Source organism: Fundulus heteroclitus, chromosome 5, assembly GCF_011125445.2.
Source record: "Fundulus heteroclitus isolate FHET01 chromosome 5, MU-UCD_Fhet_4.1, whole genome shotgun sequence".
In the NCBI taxonomy this organism is placed as follows: Eukaryota; Metazoa; Chordata; class Actinopteri; order Cyprinodontiformes; family Fundulidae; genus Fundulus; species Fundulus heteroclitus.
Window position 1 is genome coordinate 33,978,605 of NC_046365.1, and position 16,442 is coordinate 33,995,046.

The window sequence follows — 16,442 nt, forward strand, 5'->3', positions numbered from 1 at the left end:
ACAGCTGCAGGTTTATCTGCAGTGAAACTGTAAAATGCATGAATAATGAGACAACAATTTAGGATCTGTAAGAGATTTCCTATTTTAGGATTCAAGACTCAAAATTAAATAACCTTTCAGATGGCATTAAGTTTCTTTTTATTATGACTGCAAAGGCAGATAATATTTCTAGAAGAAAATGACTCTTTTCTGCTTCTCTTGTGAGTGTATTCCTCAGATTAAAATGCATTTAAACCACTAAATGCATTTTTAAAACTACATTTTAGATTAAAGTACGATTTAGTAGAGTAAAAAGATAAGGTGCTACAGTACTTATGAGTCAGGGATTTACTGAGCTGTAAATGTAGGCTTGTTTAAAATATTGCAATTGATTTGCATTTAAATAAATGCTTCAGGTCAGGTAAATGAATTTTTTTTACTATGTCAACTAAAAACGACTATGTTCCTGTTTTATACACAAGTGCATCCAGTTATTTCACTAGTTCCATTAAAAAAAGTGACGTACAGAGAGGTATATATCAAGAGTTCATTTTTGCTAATTTTAATGACAATACCTTACAGGTAATGACAAGCCCAAATTCAGTTTATAGAATATAAAACATGTGCATAAAATTGACAGAAATGTCATGTTTTGGCCTACACATTTATGGGAAAGACTGCTGACAGTTGTCCAGCCGACAGTCAATGACAAAATCTTCGCTATTCTTGATGGAAAGTTGAATGGAAGGAAAAAGTGTGGTAGAAGCGACAGGAATGACAACACAGCACATCTGTGCTGGACTGGCCAGCAAACTCACATGTAGGACAACATGTGGACTATTGTCTACAGCAGGGGTGTCCAAACTATTTGGTACATGGGCCAGAATTGTCAAGTCAAAGGAAACCAAAAACAAATGTTAATTTTTTATCTGCTCCACACAATATGATAATTTTAAATAAATACGTTAGTCAGATATTTTTGTAGGAAACGAATGTCTAAATTATTGTAGATCCAAAATTTAAAAGAAGGGTTTTTTACTCCTTTGTATTCATCCAGTTTGCAATTTTTTTTTTGAATAATTTAATTTGACTCTATAACAACAATAAACTTTACTCTTTTTGGTCTAGCAATATAAGAAGAGTATTTGGGTCAGTTGTTCTTTGAAAACACTTGCTGTAATTAGCCAATTTTAATAATTCAATTCAAAGCAGATTTTAATGCAGCAAAGTCTGCATTTCAGTGATTAAATACAATTGGATAGATGTTAATATGAAATTAAAGAGAATGTAAAAAGTGTGTTTAATAAAAGATAAATACTTTGTGTTGTACTTAACATTTTTAGCTGTAAGATTTCAGCTTATCTGTAATAATTTTGCTCTAATTGAAAACTAAAATCTTCCTTCTACATCAACCACTTGTGCTGGTGGACCAAATCTTTCTTGAAATGCAGTTGGAGGGGCGCCCAAAATCAGTTCTTTGGAAATGCCTGATTTAGAGGAAGATGAAGGACATCAACCTCAACAATACAGAGGAGCAGGGCGCTGTTATCCCTTATCCTTTTTCTACAGAACGTGTCCTTCCACTCAGTTTCCGTTAAAACGCACTCTGTAAACAATCTGTTTGCCTTGGCTTACCTTCCTTATGGAGGGAGCCCAAAACTGTTCCCTGGGTAACTCTCAAATCAGTTCATTGTATAGTCCATTATGTAATGTATTTATGTGACATTTTAGATATTCTGGAAAACTGAATAAAAAAAAAATTTAATGACCCGTAAGGCGTAATCGTCTAAACTAAAAGAAATAAACTCTTGCAATATAATATTTTGTCTATTGAATCTCTAGATGAGTTTCAGGTTTTGAACTGAAGTGCTGAAATCAATTTACTTTCAATTTATTGAGATATACCTGAGAGGAAATCTAAAACGATTGCCTTTTTTTGAGGTAGTCTCTCCAAAAAATAAAACTAAAATAAAAATAAATCAATCAGATTTTTCAAATCCCACGCTTCTCCATACTTCTGGAGACGATGTAGGAACGAAAGACTTTTGCCTCATCTTTATGCGCTGCAGCACTCAAATAAATCTTTAATAAGCATACATCATCAATCATTACTTCATATAATAATATGTTTGGTATTCTCAATAAATGAACTGCAAAATGAAATGTCCCTTTAATTAATTTTCACTTTTATGTTTTTTTTCTGCTCGTTAGTCAAGAATCAAACTCTTGTGTTTAGTTCTCGTCATCTCACATGCAACCTTCTGTCTGCTGTTTTAAAAAGAAACATCCAGTAGTAATAAAAGCCTTCAGCTAAGTCACAGAAAGCAAACCCGGGGTTCATACTGACCAGGCTCCAGGATTCAGGCTCTTCCTCAAACTTGAGCTTGCACCAGTGCAGAAAGTCTAGTTTTGATGCTGCAGGATCCTCGTTTTCAGCATTAAATCTTCCTGATGTTTGCTCGGGCCGATGGGACTCCTCTGGGTTCTGCCTCTGCGTCTCAGCTGCTTGCTCCTGTTTTTGACTCAGATCAGATGTTCTGTCCAGACTGTCTCTGACCATCCTAGAACGGAGAATCCTCTTCCCAGCTGCCCGCTGCACCGGTTCCTTTTCTTTTCACGGGCAGAGTCTCCATCCTTGGCTCTTTTCCACTCAGTCATCAGCAGCCGGGTCCTCTCCGAGGCTCCATGAAGCTTTAATTTAACTTGAATCGGGATCTATCACGAAGACCACAAAGTTCTGATAGGAAGGCCGATCGTGGATGTGTTCTGTCATCCGCCACGGAAACATAAATGAGCTGCAAGAAAGAGAGAAACACGGATAATCCTAATTCTGAAGACTGATCTTATCACAAAAAAAAAAAAAAAACTTTATCTGTTGGAGACGTGCAGGAACAAGATGACACCGCAAATTACTGCTTGTTTAAACACAGTTATTCCTGTTTTTCACGTCTACTGTATCCCAGTTTTGGTTTTGGTTTTTCCAACAATCAGAAACTTTTACTTCACTTCGTTCAGCAGAACGACGTGCAGGAAATCTGCGACATCCGACAACATTGTTCACACAGGTGGGAAGGATTTGATTTAAAATAAATAAGAAAAGATTACGGATGCTGATTCCAGACCCCTGACCACTGAAGAAAAAAGACAAATAAATAGTTTCACAGTTTGCAATAAGGTCAATCTTTGACTATGTGATTATTGCGCATGTTACTATTATAATAAAACAAATTTATTGACTGGCTAACCAAGCTTTGCACATGACAATTATTTCATTGTTTTTTTTATTGACTTTAAACATCATCATGTGGTGTCAGCCAAAAAAACAAAGATAACAGATGCACTGATCAGGTGGCCAAAGACCGGAGTTGGAAGATTATTCCTTGATCAGCTCAAATACTGGGAGGTAAAATTAATTTATCACCCTATTGTTAAAGAAATGCATCAAAACTAAAAACTCCAACCATTTTGCCTACCATAAATGCATCAACCAACAGCTTGAGTGTTACAAAAATCAGCTAAGGCTTAGGGTCAAAAGCAGTCTTTTATTAAAGGTGATTTTCTACTGGAGCCAAAACTACCATAAAAACATCTGTCAAATAATCCCGTAGCCCTTTTTTATGTGTTATAGTCCTAGAAATTACCTGAAAAAAAAAAGTATAAGCATTAGAAAATGTTTCAAAGTTTTTAAAATTTGTATCATGGATCGTTTTTTTTACAAATAGCACCACCTTTCTGAGAAAGTTTTGCATTTTTCAGGCATTCTTAGTGGAAATAAGTGTCTTACTTTTTAGTTGCTTCAGATCAAAGCCACTGCCTACATCTGTCAGACCTCAAAGAAAATTGGTTTAAAATTGGTACCGGACAGGAAAAACCTGATGGGTACATGTCAGCCAGAGACTGTAACAACACAAATCCTCTCAGTTGCTGTCTGTGTGCTTAAGTGGGATCATGTGAAACAACGTACTCGTGTGTCACAAGTCTCAGAGATATGGCAACCATTGCATTTAGTAATAGAACAACGCTTTCACTTTCTCGCAGGGCCAGAAAAAAAAAAGGGGGGGGGGAAAGCCAAGACTAAAATAAAATTTGTGGTGTTCCTTGGTGCAGCCTATTGTCTCAGTTTTCTGAAAACAAGAAGTGATAATTTCCACAGAAAGAAAGTAATCAAATGTTCCAGAAAAACTGTCCCTGACTTCTGATTTCATGATTTAGGCCAGAGGGATCTAAACTTTCCACAACGTAAAGCACATCCCAGTTATTTATAGGGCTCGGTAAAAAAAAAAAAAAAAAAAAAACAGCATGTTTGCCCAAAGTGCTTTAAAGGAGCTAAAAGATAATACAAATATGAAACACTCATAAAAATACAAGAGATGTTAAAAAAGCATCTCAACTCACACTGCGCCAAATTCTATCAATTTAAAAAACACCTAAAATCAGGAAGCGAAGATGTCTGTATAATATTTAACCGTAACATATTCCAAAACTGACAAAGCCAAATCTGAAATTTTACAGCTAGGTTTTTGGACAACTAAAAGCGGCCGGTCTGGTGATCTAAGATGAGGCTGGAGCAAATCAGAAAGGTATATGGACGGCAAGAACATTAAGGCATTTATAAGGCAACGTTGGGATTTTAATGCCGCGATGCACAGCAAGCCAACGAAGAAGGGAAAGGATTGGTGCGACGCCTCCATGTCTGTGTACCATTTCGAGAAGGGCGGCAGCATTTCTGAACAATCTGAAGATGCGAAATAGATGTTTGACTGACAGCAGCATAAACTGCATTGCAACGGTGAGACGTGTTAAAATAAATGCATGCATTATTCTCGCAAAGCCACGCCACGACACTAGCGGTCTAGGTTTCGTTATTTGCCTAAACTGGAAGACCGATTTCTGCAAATCAGAGCCGATCTGTTTATGCAATTCAAAAATCAGAGTCACTAGTAACCAAATTAGTTACATGCTGTTTCGTGTACGCCTCGAGGCAACCAGAATAGGCGGATTATGTGGTGTTACAGTAGGCTATAATAACTGAACCATTGTTTTGCTTTCATTGACTCTAAAAACAATACACAGCCATCCAAGCCTTGACGTCTTGGAGGCAGTTGAACACGCGTTGTTGAAGCAGGTGTTTGTGGCAGGTGAATCTGGTGCTCATCTGCGTAGCTGTGGAAGTTCTCTCACGAAGAGTAAAGCAGAGGACCAAGAACTGAGCCCTGAGGAACCCCACTGCACCGCAAGGCACTGTTATTTATGCAAATTAAAGGGGAAAAACAGCCAACAGTCTTCAACACCATCACTTTGGCTACTCGGTTTAATTCCTGCACAAAGAGCCACATGTTTTCGTTCACCGCAGCTTCATGTGCGTAGTATAAGATTTTATGACCTATCAAAGTTTAGTTTTACTTTTAATTTCTTCCAGTCGCATTAAAATATCATTTTTTTAAATCAAGGCTTTATCACCTTTTACAGTAACGGTGTCACACCAAGATCCCCCTATTTTTTGTATGTCACACAACCTCTGTTCATAAAGCTCTGAGTTTTAAACAATACTTTCACTGAGGTTACCGCAATGGTCGTCAAAAACGGGGAAAAAAGACCCCCCCTCCATATTTCTGTGTTGTCATCCAAATTAATGAGGCGTTAAAGTGTTGTAGGAGAATGAAGATGGCAACTCCTGGTAGAGACTTTAAGCTGTTTGTCCGATTTAAATAAAGCATAAATCTGTCAGCGCTGCCAGTCAGTCTAAGTTTAACAGACAGCCGAGGCTTGACACGTCACTACGCCCAAGGTTTGAGTCAAATAAAGACATTTTTACCAGTAGTCATTTTGACCAAAACCGGCCATAAACGAAGGTTTCTGAGCTACTTACTGACAGCAGGAGTCTGACACACCAGTGATCCCCCAGACAGCGTCGCCCTTACCAGCAAAGGGTGCAATGACTTTTGGCACAAACGCCGGGTGCTCTCGGTTACTATATTTTTTTTGAAGGCGGAGTTGTAAAGGAAGGGGAGTGCGGATCAGGTGTTAGAGACTGCTGCTGCTTTCATTTTCTCTTTTCTGTGCCTGATTCTTATAAATCACGTGATCTGCCAGCAGCGCCGCGCGTGTGAGTGTGCGCGTAAAATAACTGCTCTGTCATTTCAAAAATGTTACACAAAGTACACGTTCAGGGTGCAGAGAAAATAAATAAATACATATATAATAAATTTTTTTTTTTTTTTTTACATTTTTATTTTTTTTTTGCAACGCAAATTGACAAGGATTGATAAGAGGCAGCGTCATCCCACAAAGTCACAAACGTTGTCTTATCTTTACCCGGGTTATAAAACCATCAGAGCAAAAAGAAAAAAAAAAGAAACCACACATAGCACATCCCACTTTTTCATGTATTTAGTAAACAAAGATGAAAGGCAAGATGGAAAAGCTTTTTCTGCTTTAGTAAACGCAGGAGCTCATGATATAATCAATGAAAGCAAAGTTCCATTTACAACACGTCATCTCCAGGCACTTTACAAAGTCAAATTCAATCAGATTATACAGATTGGTCAAAAAGTTTCCTATGTAAGGGAAACAAAAAGTTAAAACCTGAAATAATAACAAACAATGCAAATTTGGAGAACAGTAGGAGAACTCAGCAGAGTGACAAAAATAGACCCTGATGTCCTCCAGCAGCCTAAGCCTATAGCAGCATAACTACAGAGATAGTTCAGGGTAACATGAGCCACTCTAACTATAAGTTTTGTCAAAAAGGAAAGTTTTAAGCCTAGTCTTAAAATTAGACAGGGTGTCAGCCTCACAGACAAAACTTTTTTTTTTTTTTTGCTCTCTCACCCACCATACTCTGGGTGGGGTGGGTGGTTCTTTATCTCTAATTGTGTCCTCTACCAGAGGCCTGGGAGCTTGAGGGCTCTTCGTAGTATCTCAGCTGTTCCTAGGACAGCGCTCTTCTGGACTCCCATTAAATGTAACATTTCAACATGAGATAAGCTGGAGGGTTTCTCTGAGCACTGCAGGATTCATTTTTGGGATGAATTTATGCACCGTCCACTGCTGGAAAAACTGACCACTCTCAAATTTTTCTCACTAATGTAATGGATGTGAAATAGCTTGGAAATTAGCGTGTAATCCTTCTTGGATTGAGTGGCAGCAACAGGTGCTCGTCCAAAGGCACTGCTGATGTCTTTCTGAAAACGCATCGGTGTGCCTAAGACCAGACAACTGCAAACTCTCCCACTGTCAGAGAAGTTCTAAAGCTTGCTGAAGATCAATTAAACAAGTGCATAAAAAAAATCTAGCATAGAAACAATGAGGGAGTTCTGTTTTTACTCAGAGCCTCGCAATGAAGTTTCTGCTCAAATGTACATTGTGAATGTGCAGCTCAATGACAATAAAGTTTAAGTTCTTATAGCTTTCTTTTTTTTTAAAAGTCCAATTTCCTACTTTTGTTTCATTATTGCTTAATAAAGATGGACTCTGTGCAATCTGTTGCAGTATTTTCAACTCTTAAAGTTAGATTTAAATAACGCCCAGATAGATTTTGTATGTACTATCACCTTACCATTCATCCATCTAACACTTGTCCATGCAGGGACGCACTGGGTGGTGGGCTGGGATTCAAACTCCAGATCCTCCTCAGTCATTAAAAATTAGTGCATCTTTGTTTATACCAAGATTGTTTTGTCTGCAACAGCCTGAAATTGGCCAGAAAATGCGAGATAAAGAAGTAGAACAAAAACTGTCCATGCATCTATGCTATTCTAAGACATAAAGACAGAATTTAATATCATGCACGTAGAGCAGTAACTCACTAAAAAATTAGGAGTGCTTCATAAAAGTAAAACAAATTCAGTCAGTTAAAGGAATCCAGCTGTAAACTTTTTAGGTCAGCTATGCTGCATCTTGCTGAGTCCACAGTGACGGGAACTGGACTGCAGAAAATCCTCTAAGACTTACCGGAGTTTCTAAACATCCCTTTCAGTTCCAATTTTCCCACTGTTTCAACATTTTGCCCGATAAATGATGAACACGCATAAAAAGTGAAATAAAGCCTGTGGTTTGAGATATCAAGTGCTTGCATGTAGGTGACAGCGTACCGCAGCTTTCTGTTTTGACTTCTTTTTTTTTTTTTATGAACTTTTTTCTTTTTTTTTCCGCTGGTTTCCTCTCATAGTTACAGAGAAGTACACTGAGACAAAGCAATTGTTCTCATTGTCCCCCCAACATTTCGGCAGGCTTTCCTCTTGACCACACAGCTGCACATTGCTCATAATAGAAAAAATGACATTCACCTTTAACAACGCCTAAAATGTTGGATATGATTATTTCTTGCAGCTCTGCAAACCAGAATAGGCGGAGCTTTAACAAGAGCGTTAACTTACTATCACTTTCACTTTTGCTCAACAGCTCCTTCTCATGCAACAGCTTTCCAAAAACATTTCAGTGGGAAGGTGGGTAAATGGCGTGAGAAAATACAATTGCAAGCTGCAGACACTGAATACTGCTTCGTTCAGGCCAAATTCAATAATACAACAGACAGAAAGGCAACGGGTGTGGCTTTTAATAACATGACACAACATTCAGTTAATAGCTGATTGGTGGCAGATTGTTGGCTACAGTAATAAATAACAATAAGTGAACAGGAGAGGTTTCAGTGAGTGGAAGCAGACGTCTGCTTCCCATCTTTGTTTGGTTTGTGCATCAGGTAAGCGGCAGCCGTGATCACCAAGATCCCATAAGTAGCCAAGACAAACTGCAAGACAAAAGGACAATGTTGGTTTCAATATTGGGATTTTATGCAATAGAATAAAACACCAAGCGGTTCGTAATTGTGAAATGGAAGAAAAAACAAAACAAAAACAAAATGATGCACAGTAAAAATTTGATAAGTGTCACTTTCATGAAAAAAAAATTGTTGTTCCGGTTATTCGGGATCAAAATGTAACTCCTGGGCCTAGATGCAAAACCTGTGGTGGAAAATGAAGAGACCTGATCCATCATTCCAATAGTGAAACATCATGCATACGGGGAATGTATTTTAATCTCAGTATAAAAACAGCTGTTTTGTGAAGGCCTCAGAGGGTTGTTCAGGGAACATTAGAGAAGAAACAGCGTCATGAAGACCAAAGGACCCCGCTGTCAGGTCAGGGGTAGATGGGTTTGTTCCATAATATGGCAACGCTGCAAGCCTACCATCAGCATGGCAGGTATGACAAACCTGGCAGGACAGGCAAGGAGAGCATTAATCAGGGAAGCAACCCAGAGGTCTGTTGTAACTTTGGAGGAGCTGCAGAGTTACAGCTCTGGTTAGAGAATCTGTTTCACTGCAAAAAGGGGAACTACACTGCAAAAACGGAACTAAAAATAAGTCAAATGTTCTTACAATTAGTGTATTTTTCCTTGATTTGAGCAGGTAAATAATATGATCTGCCAATAGAATAAGATTTTTGCACTTAAAATAGGAACAATTCATCTCCATCATCTTATTTCAAGTGCAGTATATCTAATATTCTTATTTTAGGGGTCAAAATAGTCATTCCATTAGCAGATAATCTTATTTACTTGCTCAAATCTAGAACAAATACACTAATTTTAAGAACATTTTACTTGTTTTTAGATCCGTTTTTGCAGTGTAAAAGTAAGTAAAATCTTCTCAAAGCGAGTTTATTTGTCCTTGATTTGAGCAGGTAAATAAGATTATCTGCCAATGGAATGAGTATTTTGCACTTAAAATTGGAGCAACTCATCTCCACCATCTTATTTCAACTGTCATATATCTAATTATCTTATTTTAGGATTATGTGCCAATGAAATTTGTATTTTGACCCCTATCTGCCTGCTCAAATAAAGGACAAATACACAAATTTCAAACTTATTTTTTGTTCCTTTTTGCAGCATTGACATAACATTTCTTACTTATGCACTCCACACATGGAGGCCTGGGTAGAAGGAAGCCATAAGACGTTACCTCTGCAGCTTCCCACAAGAAGCCACGCAAGAGACACAGAAAACATACAGACGATGGTGTCCTGGTCAGATAAGATCAAAATGAAGCTCGTTGGCCGTGTGTGGCGGAGAACATAATAGCCAGAAAACACCATTCTTACAGTGCAATATGGTGTTGGTGTCATCACGCAGTGGGGATGCTTCAGTAGAGACAAAGGAGCTGGTCAGAGTTTACGGGAAGATAGAGGCAGCCTGAAAAACAGGGAAATCCTGGAAGAAAACCTTTTTGAGGCCGCAGCAGACTTGAGGTTGGGTGTTACGATTACATTTTACGTGTCTTTGTGTACTGATCTTTCACGTCCGCGCTCTTTTCCACCATGTTTTTTCCCCCCTGTCGCTGAAAGTAAAGCTCCAGGATGTATGGAGAGACTTCGCCTGAGAACTTAAGACTATTTAAGAAGACTGCTATGCCCTAAAATGTTAAAATACTATGACATTTGTGACTTTGTATCAGTCAAAAACAAAGCTCGAAACGACTTGCAGCTCTAACTGCACAGAAAGGCAGTTCTACATGTTGACGCACAAGCGAAGGATGAAAGATAATTGCTTACTTTAGAGATTTTTATGTGTACATTTTTTTTTTTTTTTTAAACCAAGCACCTTTTCCCCTCCACTTTACACACCATTTGTGTCGATCCATCAAATCAGGTTCCCAATAAAACAAAGTGAAGTTTGTGCTTAATAGTGTCACCAAACGTGACGCCGTTGAAGGTGTGCCACTCTTTTATGACGCTGGATATCTGGTTCGGTTTATATGTTCCGTGGTGCGTTTAGGGGCATTACGTACATTTCTGCGCCCCTGCTGTGTGTAGCTGTTGAAGTATTTCCTCCAACCGGTCAGCTGGTCAGGCGAGGGATCTTTGATGCCAAAAAGCTGCTTCTGAAACACAGGAAAAAAAACACCAGTACACACACACACGTCCATGAGGAAATTCTGGGCTCGGTTGGGGGAAGAAAACAAAAATAAAACAGCATGTACGCAATCGCGAGTTGCAAACTTCTGCAATTAGAGAATACGATCATTTACTGGACACAACAGGAAGAGATTGCTGACAATCGACGCAGCCACCACGTCAAAATGAATGTGAAAGTGCTGAGAAAATGTCATTAGATCAGGAATTTGCCTGTGGTGACGCTTGGCTGTAGCTGAGACAGGCGGCTCTGCCGGGTGCTGAGGCCGGAGTTTATTTATCTCAGCGTCTCCGTCATTAAACTAGGCCTGTCCAACAGCAGAAGGTTGTTTCTTTTTAAAGCCTCACTAGCAAATGAAGGTGGGTTAACGTATTGCACCGCTGAGTGGACAGGACAGCACCGTCAGGTACGGCCAGCACAGTTTAACTTCTAGTGGCCGCTCTTGTTTTCAGCCCTTATGATGCTAACACCTCGCCGTGCACACTAGTTAGTCTCAGTAAACAAGCTAAGGTGGAGCGCAGCTCCAAAATGAGACCTCCTTCGCTGCAGCTGTGCCATTTTTTTCTTTGTGATTGCAACATGCCGTCCAATGAACTTTGCCCTCTGCATTTAACCCCACCCTCAGGGTGGGGTCCGTAACAAAGTAAATCACATTCCACAGATATTGTATTGCAAATCTTTCAAACTCAATTGGTTTCAATTGGCCCTTAAAGAGCAAACCTTAGTGTCGTGGTCTAGACAACCTAAAATGTGACGTCCACATATGTGGGTGTCAGGCACAATGAGGTTAAGGACAAATTTTCCAACGAATTGATGCAAATATCTTCAAAATTAGTTAATTTCCAATGTTCAGTTTCGATAGTTTATGTCGTCTCTACAGCGTTTTGCAAAAGTACAAGTTTTAAACTGTTTTAGAAATAGAAATCTAAAAAATGTGGCGTAGATAAGTATTCAGCCCCTCCGACTCGATACCTTTGGAGGCATGTTTCTACTAGCTTTTCACATCTTCAGACAAAAAATTTCTGCCCATTCTTTGCAGAGAAGCCACATCCACCTTCCCTTTAACTACAACCAGCTTCCCAGTCCAGTCCAGCTCAAGAACTGCATTCCCACAGCATGATGCTGCCACCACCAGTTCCAATCCCATTTAGGTCTGAACTTTGACTAGGCCATTTTAACACTCAAGCTCTGGATGTAATGCTTTTGGTCATTGTCCTGTTGGATGGTTGTCACAGTCTCCAGTGTTTCTTGCAGGATTTTTCTGTATTTAGCTACATTAATCTTTCCATTTAATGTAGAAACATTCCGACACCATAACGCTGCCTCCATCGTGTTTCACCACAATGCTGGTGTGATATGTTCAAAGCTTTGGGTATCGTTTCATAACCCAACCCTGCCTTAAAACTCGCTCTTTGATGTTTGTGATATCGCCTGTTCACTATTCTCTGACACCTTCACAGAAAGGTTGCATTTATATGGAGATTAAACTACTCACAGGAGGACTATGGTGACTTCTGAAGATAAGAGTTTTATTTTTTTATGAATATCATAAATGCATACCACAGTTTTCTAATTATTGTTTGTAAAAACATTTTAATTTTTTGCATATTTACATTTATGCACAACTTTGTGTTTATCTGTCACATAGAATCGAATCCAATAAAATAAGGTTTATGGTAGAACGTCTAAGGTGTATGGATACTTTGAGGAAAACACATAAAGTATCTTTAACATATTTTAGGCACTTTCCAGCTTGCTACAAATTATTTTAGTTTCAGTGTGGCTGTGTTAACCCCACCAGAGCACTGTGGGGTGCATATCCAGCTCCCTTCAGACTGAGGGAGGTTTAGTGTGACGGATGACTCCCTGAAAGCTACAGCCCTCCATGCAGCAGGAGCTTCAGTAATCCTTCAGTTCAGGAAACGCAATCCGCTGACTGTAAAAGAGACGAAGCTGCTGCAGGCTGCAGAGAGTAATTTATCTCTTTTATATACAGTTACTTTGCATTCGCATGCCCTCACTGGAGGTTGTGTGCTTTTTAATCCGCAGGAATGAAAGGCCCATATATTTTCCCGGGGATGACCGGGCAAGAATTTGACGGCAGGTGTTGCTGCCCTCTAGCGGCAAAGTCCAACACTACAAACATTTGCATCTTCAGCGACGACAGAACCTCAAACTTCAATGGCAAGTTACAATAAGGTGTTCATAAACGTCAGCTTAACTGCGAAGGAGAAGGGCAATTTAACACTTTTTTTTTTCATATATTTGCCACAAAAACTGAAATCTGAGATTCGAATCAGTACATATGATCCTCTTTAAAAAAAAATGAGAGAAATTTCACCATCAAGTTTATTGGGTAGATCTTTATCACCTTTTTTACAGCCATATAATGAAACTTTGCCCAATCTTCTTTGGAAAATTGCTAAAGTTCAGTCTGACTGGATGGAGAGCATCTGTGGACAGAAATTGTGAAGTTTTGCCAGGATCTGGGCCTGGACTTTTACCCTGGAGCATTGTGCAAGTACGCGTTGATTTAAACCTATGGCTGTATGTTTAGGGTCGTTGTTCAGCTGGAAGGTGAACCTCCACCACATCTGTAACAGATTTTAACAGGTTTTATTTATGCACTCTCTTGTTTTTAGCCCCACCCATCTTCTCATTAGCTCCTTGTCTCTGCTGAAGAGAAGTATGCCCACAGCATGACGCTGCCACCACCATTTTTCCACAGCGTAGAAAAATGGTTTGCGGTTGTGTCACTTTTTTTTTTTTTTTTTTTACTTTAAGATGTTGTTTGTTCACTAATATTCTCTAAAAACCTCAAGTCTTCACAGGACATTTGCATTTACAATTAGATTAAGTTAGAAGTAGACTCCTTTAACTAACTAGATGTCTTCTGAAGGCAACCTGTTGCACTGGATTTTATTTAGGAGTATCGGAGAAAAGAGGAGCTGAATTCTAACGTGTGCCGCACTTTTAAGATTTTTATTTATAAAAAAAAAAAAAAAAAAAAAAAAAAAAAAAAGGATTTTCCCTCCAGTTCACTCGTTTGCCATTTTTAGTAAAGAGTCAAGAGTGTTTTTATTGTCACCATGCCTTACCGTGGTGAAATTTTTATTGGTCAATCACACAAAATCCAATATAATTCATTAAAGTTATTAGTGATGTTACGACAAAAGGTGAAAAGGTTCAAAGGGAATTTTTTTCAAGAAAATGTATTTTGATTCTAAGCAGCCAGATTTTCTTGAAATATTTAAAAAATGTTTTCATTAGTATTTTTCATATATTAAATAAAAGAAACAGAAATAAATTCTGTTTATTCCCCAGGCTGCTGGATCCAAGAGCCAAAGGATAAAACCTTAAAGATGATTAATGGTTAGGCCGTAGGTTAACTCTCAAACAACGGCGGATCCTGTGAACTATAAAACATAAAAGGGAAAAAGAAAAAGGAATTGATTTAGAATATTACAATTAAAATTAATTCAAGTTTGAACTACCTTCAGAGAGCCTGGAAAGCAATTAATCAAGACAACGTCAAACAAATTAAGATAAAGTTTGACTGATTGGAACCAAAACATAAAAAAATTAAAGGATGATTAAAGACTTTTGCTCAGTGGGTAATAAGTAAAAGTAATAATTGTCTGCACAGCAATTGTGAGGGTCTTTGTAGCATCTTTTAATCTTGTTCAGCTCATATAATGCAAATTTACCTTCAGCAGATGAAATAAACCTTAGATTAGATTTACAGTTTAAGATGCTCAGTAAGGATGTGCTCAATATTCAACCTAAATATAATTAATAAAGAACATTTATAAAGAACCAACATTTTATTTCTATTTTTAGGTTTTAAAATATAGAAAAACATAATGAGTGGTATTCTGTTGTGGAAATCTAAAACTGCTGAAACATGCATTTGTTATAATAACTATATTTAAAAAAATTTGTTTCTTTTTAGTGCTGGACTATCTATCTATCTATCTATCTATCTATCTATCTATCTATCTATCTATCTATCTATCATGCGATACCAAAAAAGGTAATTAAAATGTCCAATACAACAGTTTTCTTTCCTTTTTCCAATTTTTGATAATTAGCTATATCAATAAGATTTCTCTTTTGTCAATATTTTTGTAGTTGACCCTTTTTGCAGAGGGTATTGGTGACCATCTGCTGGACAACTATTGGGAAAGCAGTTTTTCTTACGGTTGTGTAGGCCATAACTAGGTCACAGCATGACATTCCTGTATTAATAATAGGCTTATGTAGCTAATATTCTAATAATTGTGCAAACTAAATGGGTATTTGCTGAAAGCCACAATCATCTAAATTAACAGAATACTAGAAATGTAACGCTGTGCACTATGAATCATTTTAATATACGACTTTCCCTTTTTGAATAAAATTATTTATTTATGTATTACTTTTAGGCGATATTCTAATTTATTTAGATGCACATATAACCTTAAACAAGTAACATAAGTTGTTTTATAAGCTGAATCCTCGTGTGAATGCACGTTTTCCTTCTCTCCAACACAAACAGAATATTTTTGTGGGGATCTTACCTTCACCTCTGTGACGAGATGACCGAAGCTGGAGAGGGGGATCCGGGTTTTCACAGGAGATATCGGCATTTCTGCAGACAGTTTAAACAAAAATAGTATATTTGCTTTTAAAACCTGCTTTTTTTTCTCCTTAATGAAAGCGCTCTGTTTAATCACAAGTAATTAAATGGAACATGTAAGGCAATACCTACTGCAAACCGTAGGTTACTTATACAATTTAACCGTGTTCCTGGTTCGCTGACGACAGCACATCCTGACCAATCCGGTGCCTCTGCGTGACCAGCTGGCCAATCAGCTGCTGTCTAGTAGGCGGATCTTTCAGGAAGTTACGCAAACTGTCAAGTGGCTGTTAGTTTTCAAAATAACCACCAGAGGGCGCAAGATCACAACAATTTTCAACTGGTGCTTCGTGTCCATTAAAGGCAGTTAATTAATTTTCTTTCTACCAACGAACCCTTCACCAAAATTTCTTCTCTGACATAATTGTGAGCAAACTGGGCGACAGTATACATATATGAATTTGTATTATTGGTCAATATCACAGTATTTAACGGGAATCCCCTGAATTTGTGTCTTTTGTCTGGCAGAATCAGCTTTAATTGCCAAGTTGATTCATACAGGGAATTTTCTACTATCTATTGATGTATCAATGAAGACCTTTTAGTACACATATACAAAAAGGGGAAATATTAATATGTTTCTTTATATATATTGTATTTATAGACACACGTTTAGCACAAATGAAGAGATGGTTGAAATGGTGCGAATACCCATAGTATTGTTCTGGGGACTGTTAAGAGTTCCTCAGATTGACAGCCTGCAGAAGAAACTGGCCCTGTGTACTGCCAGGGTCCGATGCTGATGGTTCTTGTGTGGCAGAAGATGCTCCCCAGTCTCGCCTGCTGCTGCCAGTCAATCAGGAAGCTGGTGATCCGCTGATAGTGGAGGCCAGAAATGTGAGCTGGGTGAGCTTCTGCTGGAGAATGTCTC

At 38.2% G+C, this 16,442-nt stretch overlaps 2 protein-coding genes across 5 annotated transcripts in view; both read right to left on the reverse strand.

Moving 5' to 3' along the window:
* Positions 1–6,060, reverse strand: part of LOC105934071 (suppressor of cytokine signaling 1) — a 36,552-nt gene extending 30,492 nt beyond the window's left edge. For both annotated transcript variants that reach the window (XM_012873904.3, XM_036137453.1), the window contains exons 1-2: positions 5,849–6,060; positions 2,327–2,774 (exon numbers count right to left, since the gene is read on the reverse strand). In XM_012873904.3, coding sequence (XP_012729358.2) covers positions 2,327–2,539 — 213 coding nt within the window. In that variant the 5' untranslated portion in view covers positions 2,540–2,774; positions 5,849–6,060. The remainder of the gene's footprint in view (positions 1–2,326; positions 2,775–5,848) is intronic.
* A 2,454-nt stretch (positions 6,061–8,514) lies between these two features.
* LOC105934034 (ATP synthase membrane subunit DAPIT, mitochondrial) lies at positions 8,515–15,747 on the reverse strand. 3 transcript variants are annotated; one of them, XM_021322211.2, is made up of 4 exons: positions 15,644–15,747; positions 15,453–15,523; positions 10,769–10,861; positions 8,515–8,728 (listed from the first exon to the last, which is right to left on the reverse strand). In XM_021322211.2, the coding sequence occupies exons 2-4, from the start codon at positions 15,519–15,521 to the stop codon at positions 8,627–8,629; spliced, it is 264 nt and encodes an 87-aa protein (XP_021177886.1). In that variant the 5' UTR covers positions 15,522–15,523; positions 15,644–15,747; the 3' UTR covers positions 8,515–8,626. The 3 variants fall into 3 exon arrangements, with proteins under 3 accessions (XP_021177886.1, XP_021177885.1, XP_035993347.1); XM_021322210.2 differs by having other exon boundaries at positions 15,453–15,539; positions 15,644–15,718; XM_036137454.1 differs by having other exon boundaries at positions 15,640–15,658.
* Between the last annotated feature and the right edge of the window lie 695 nt (positions 15,748–16,442).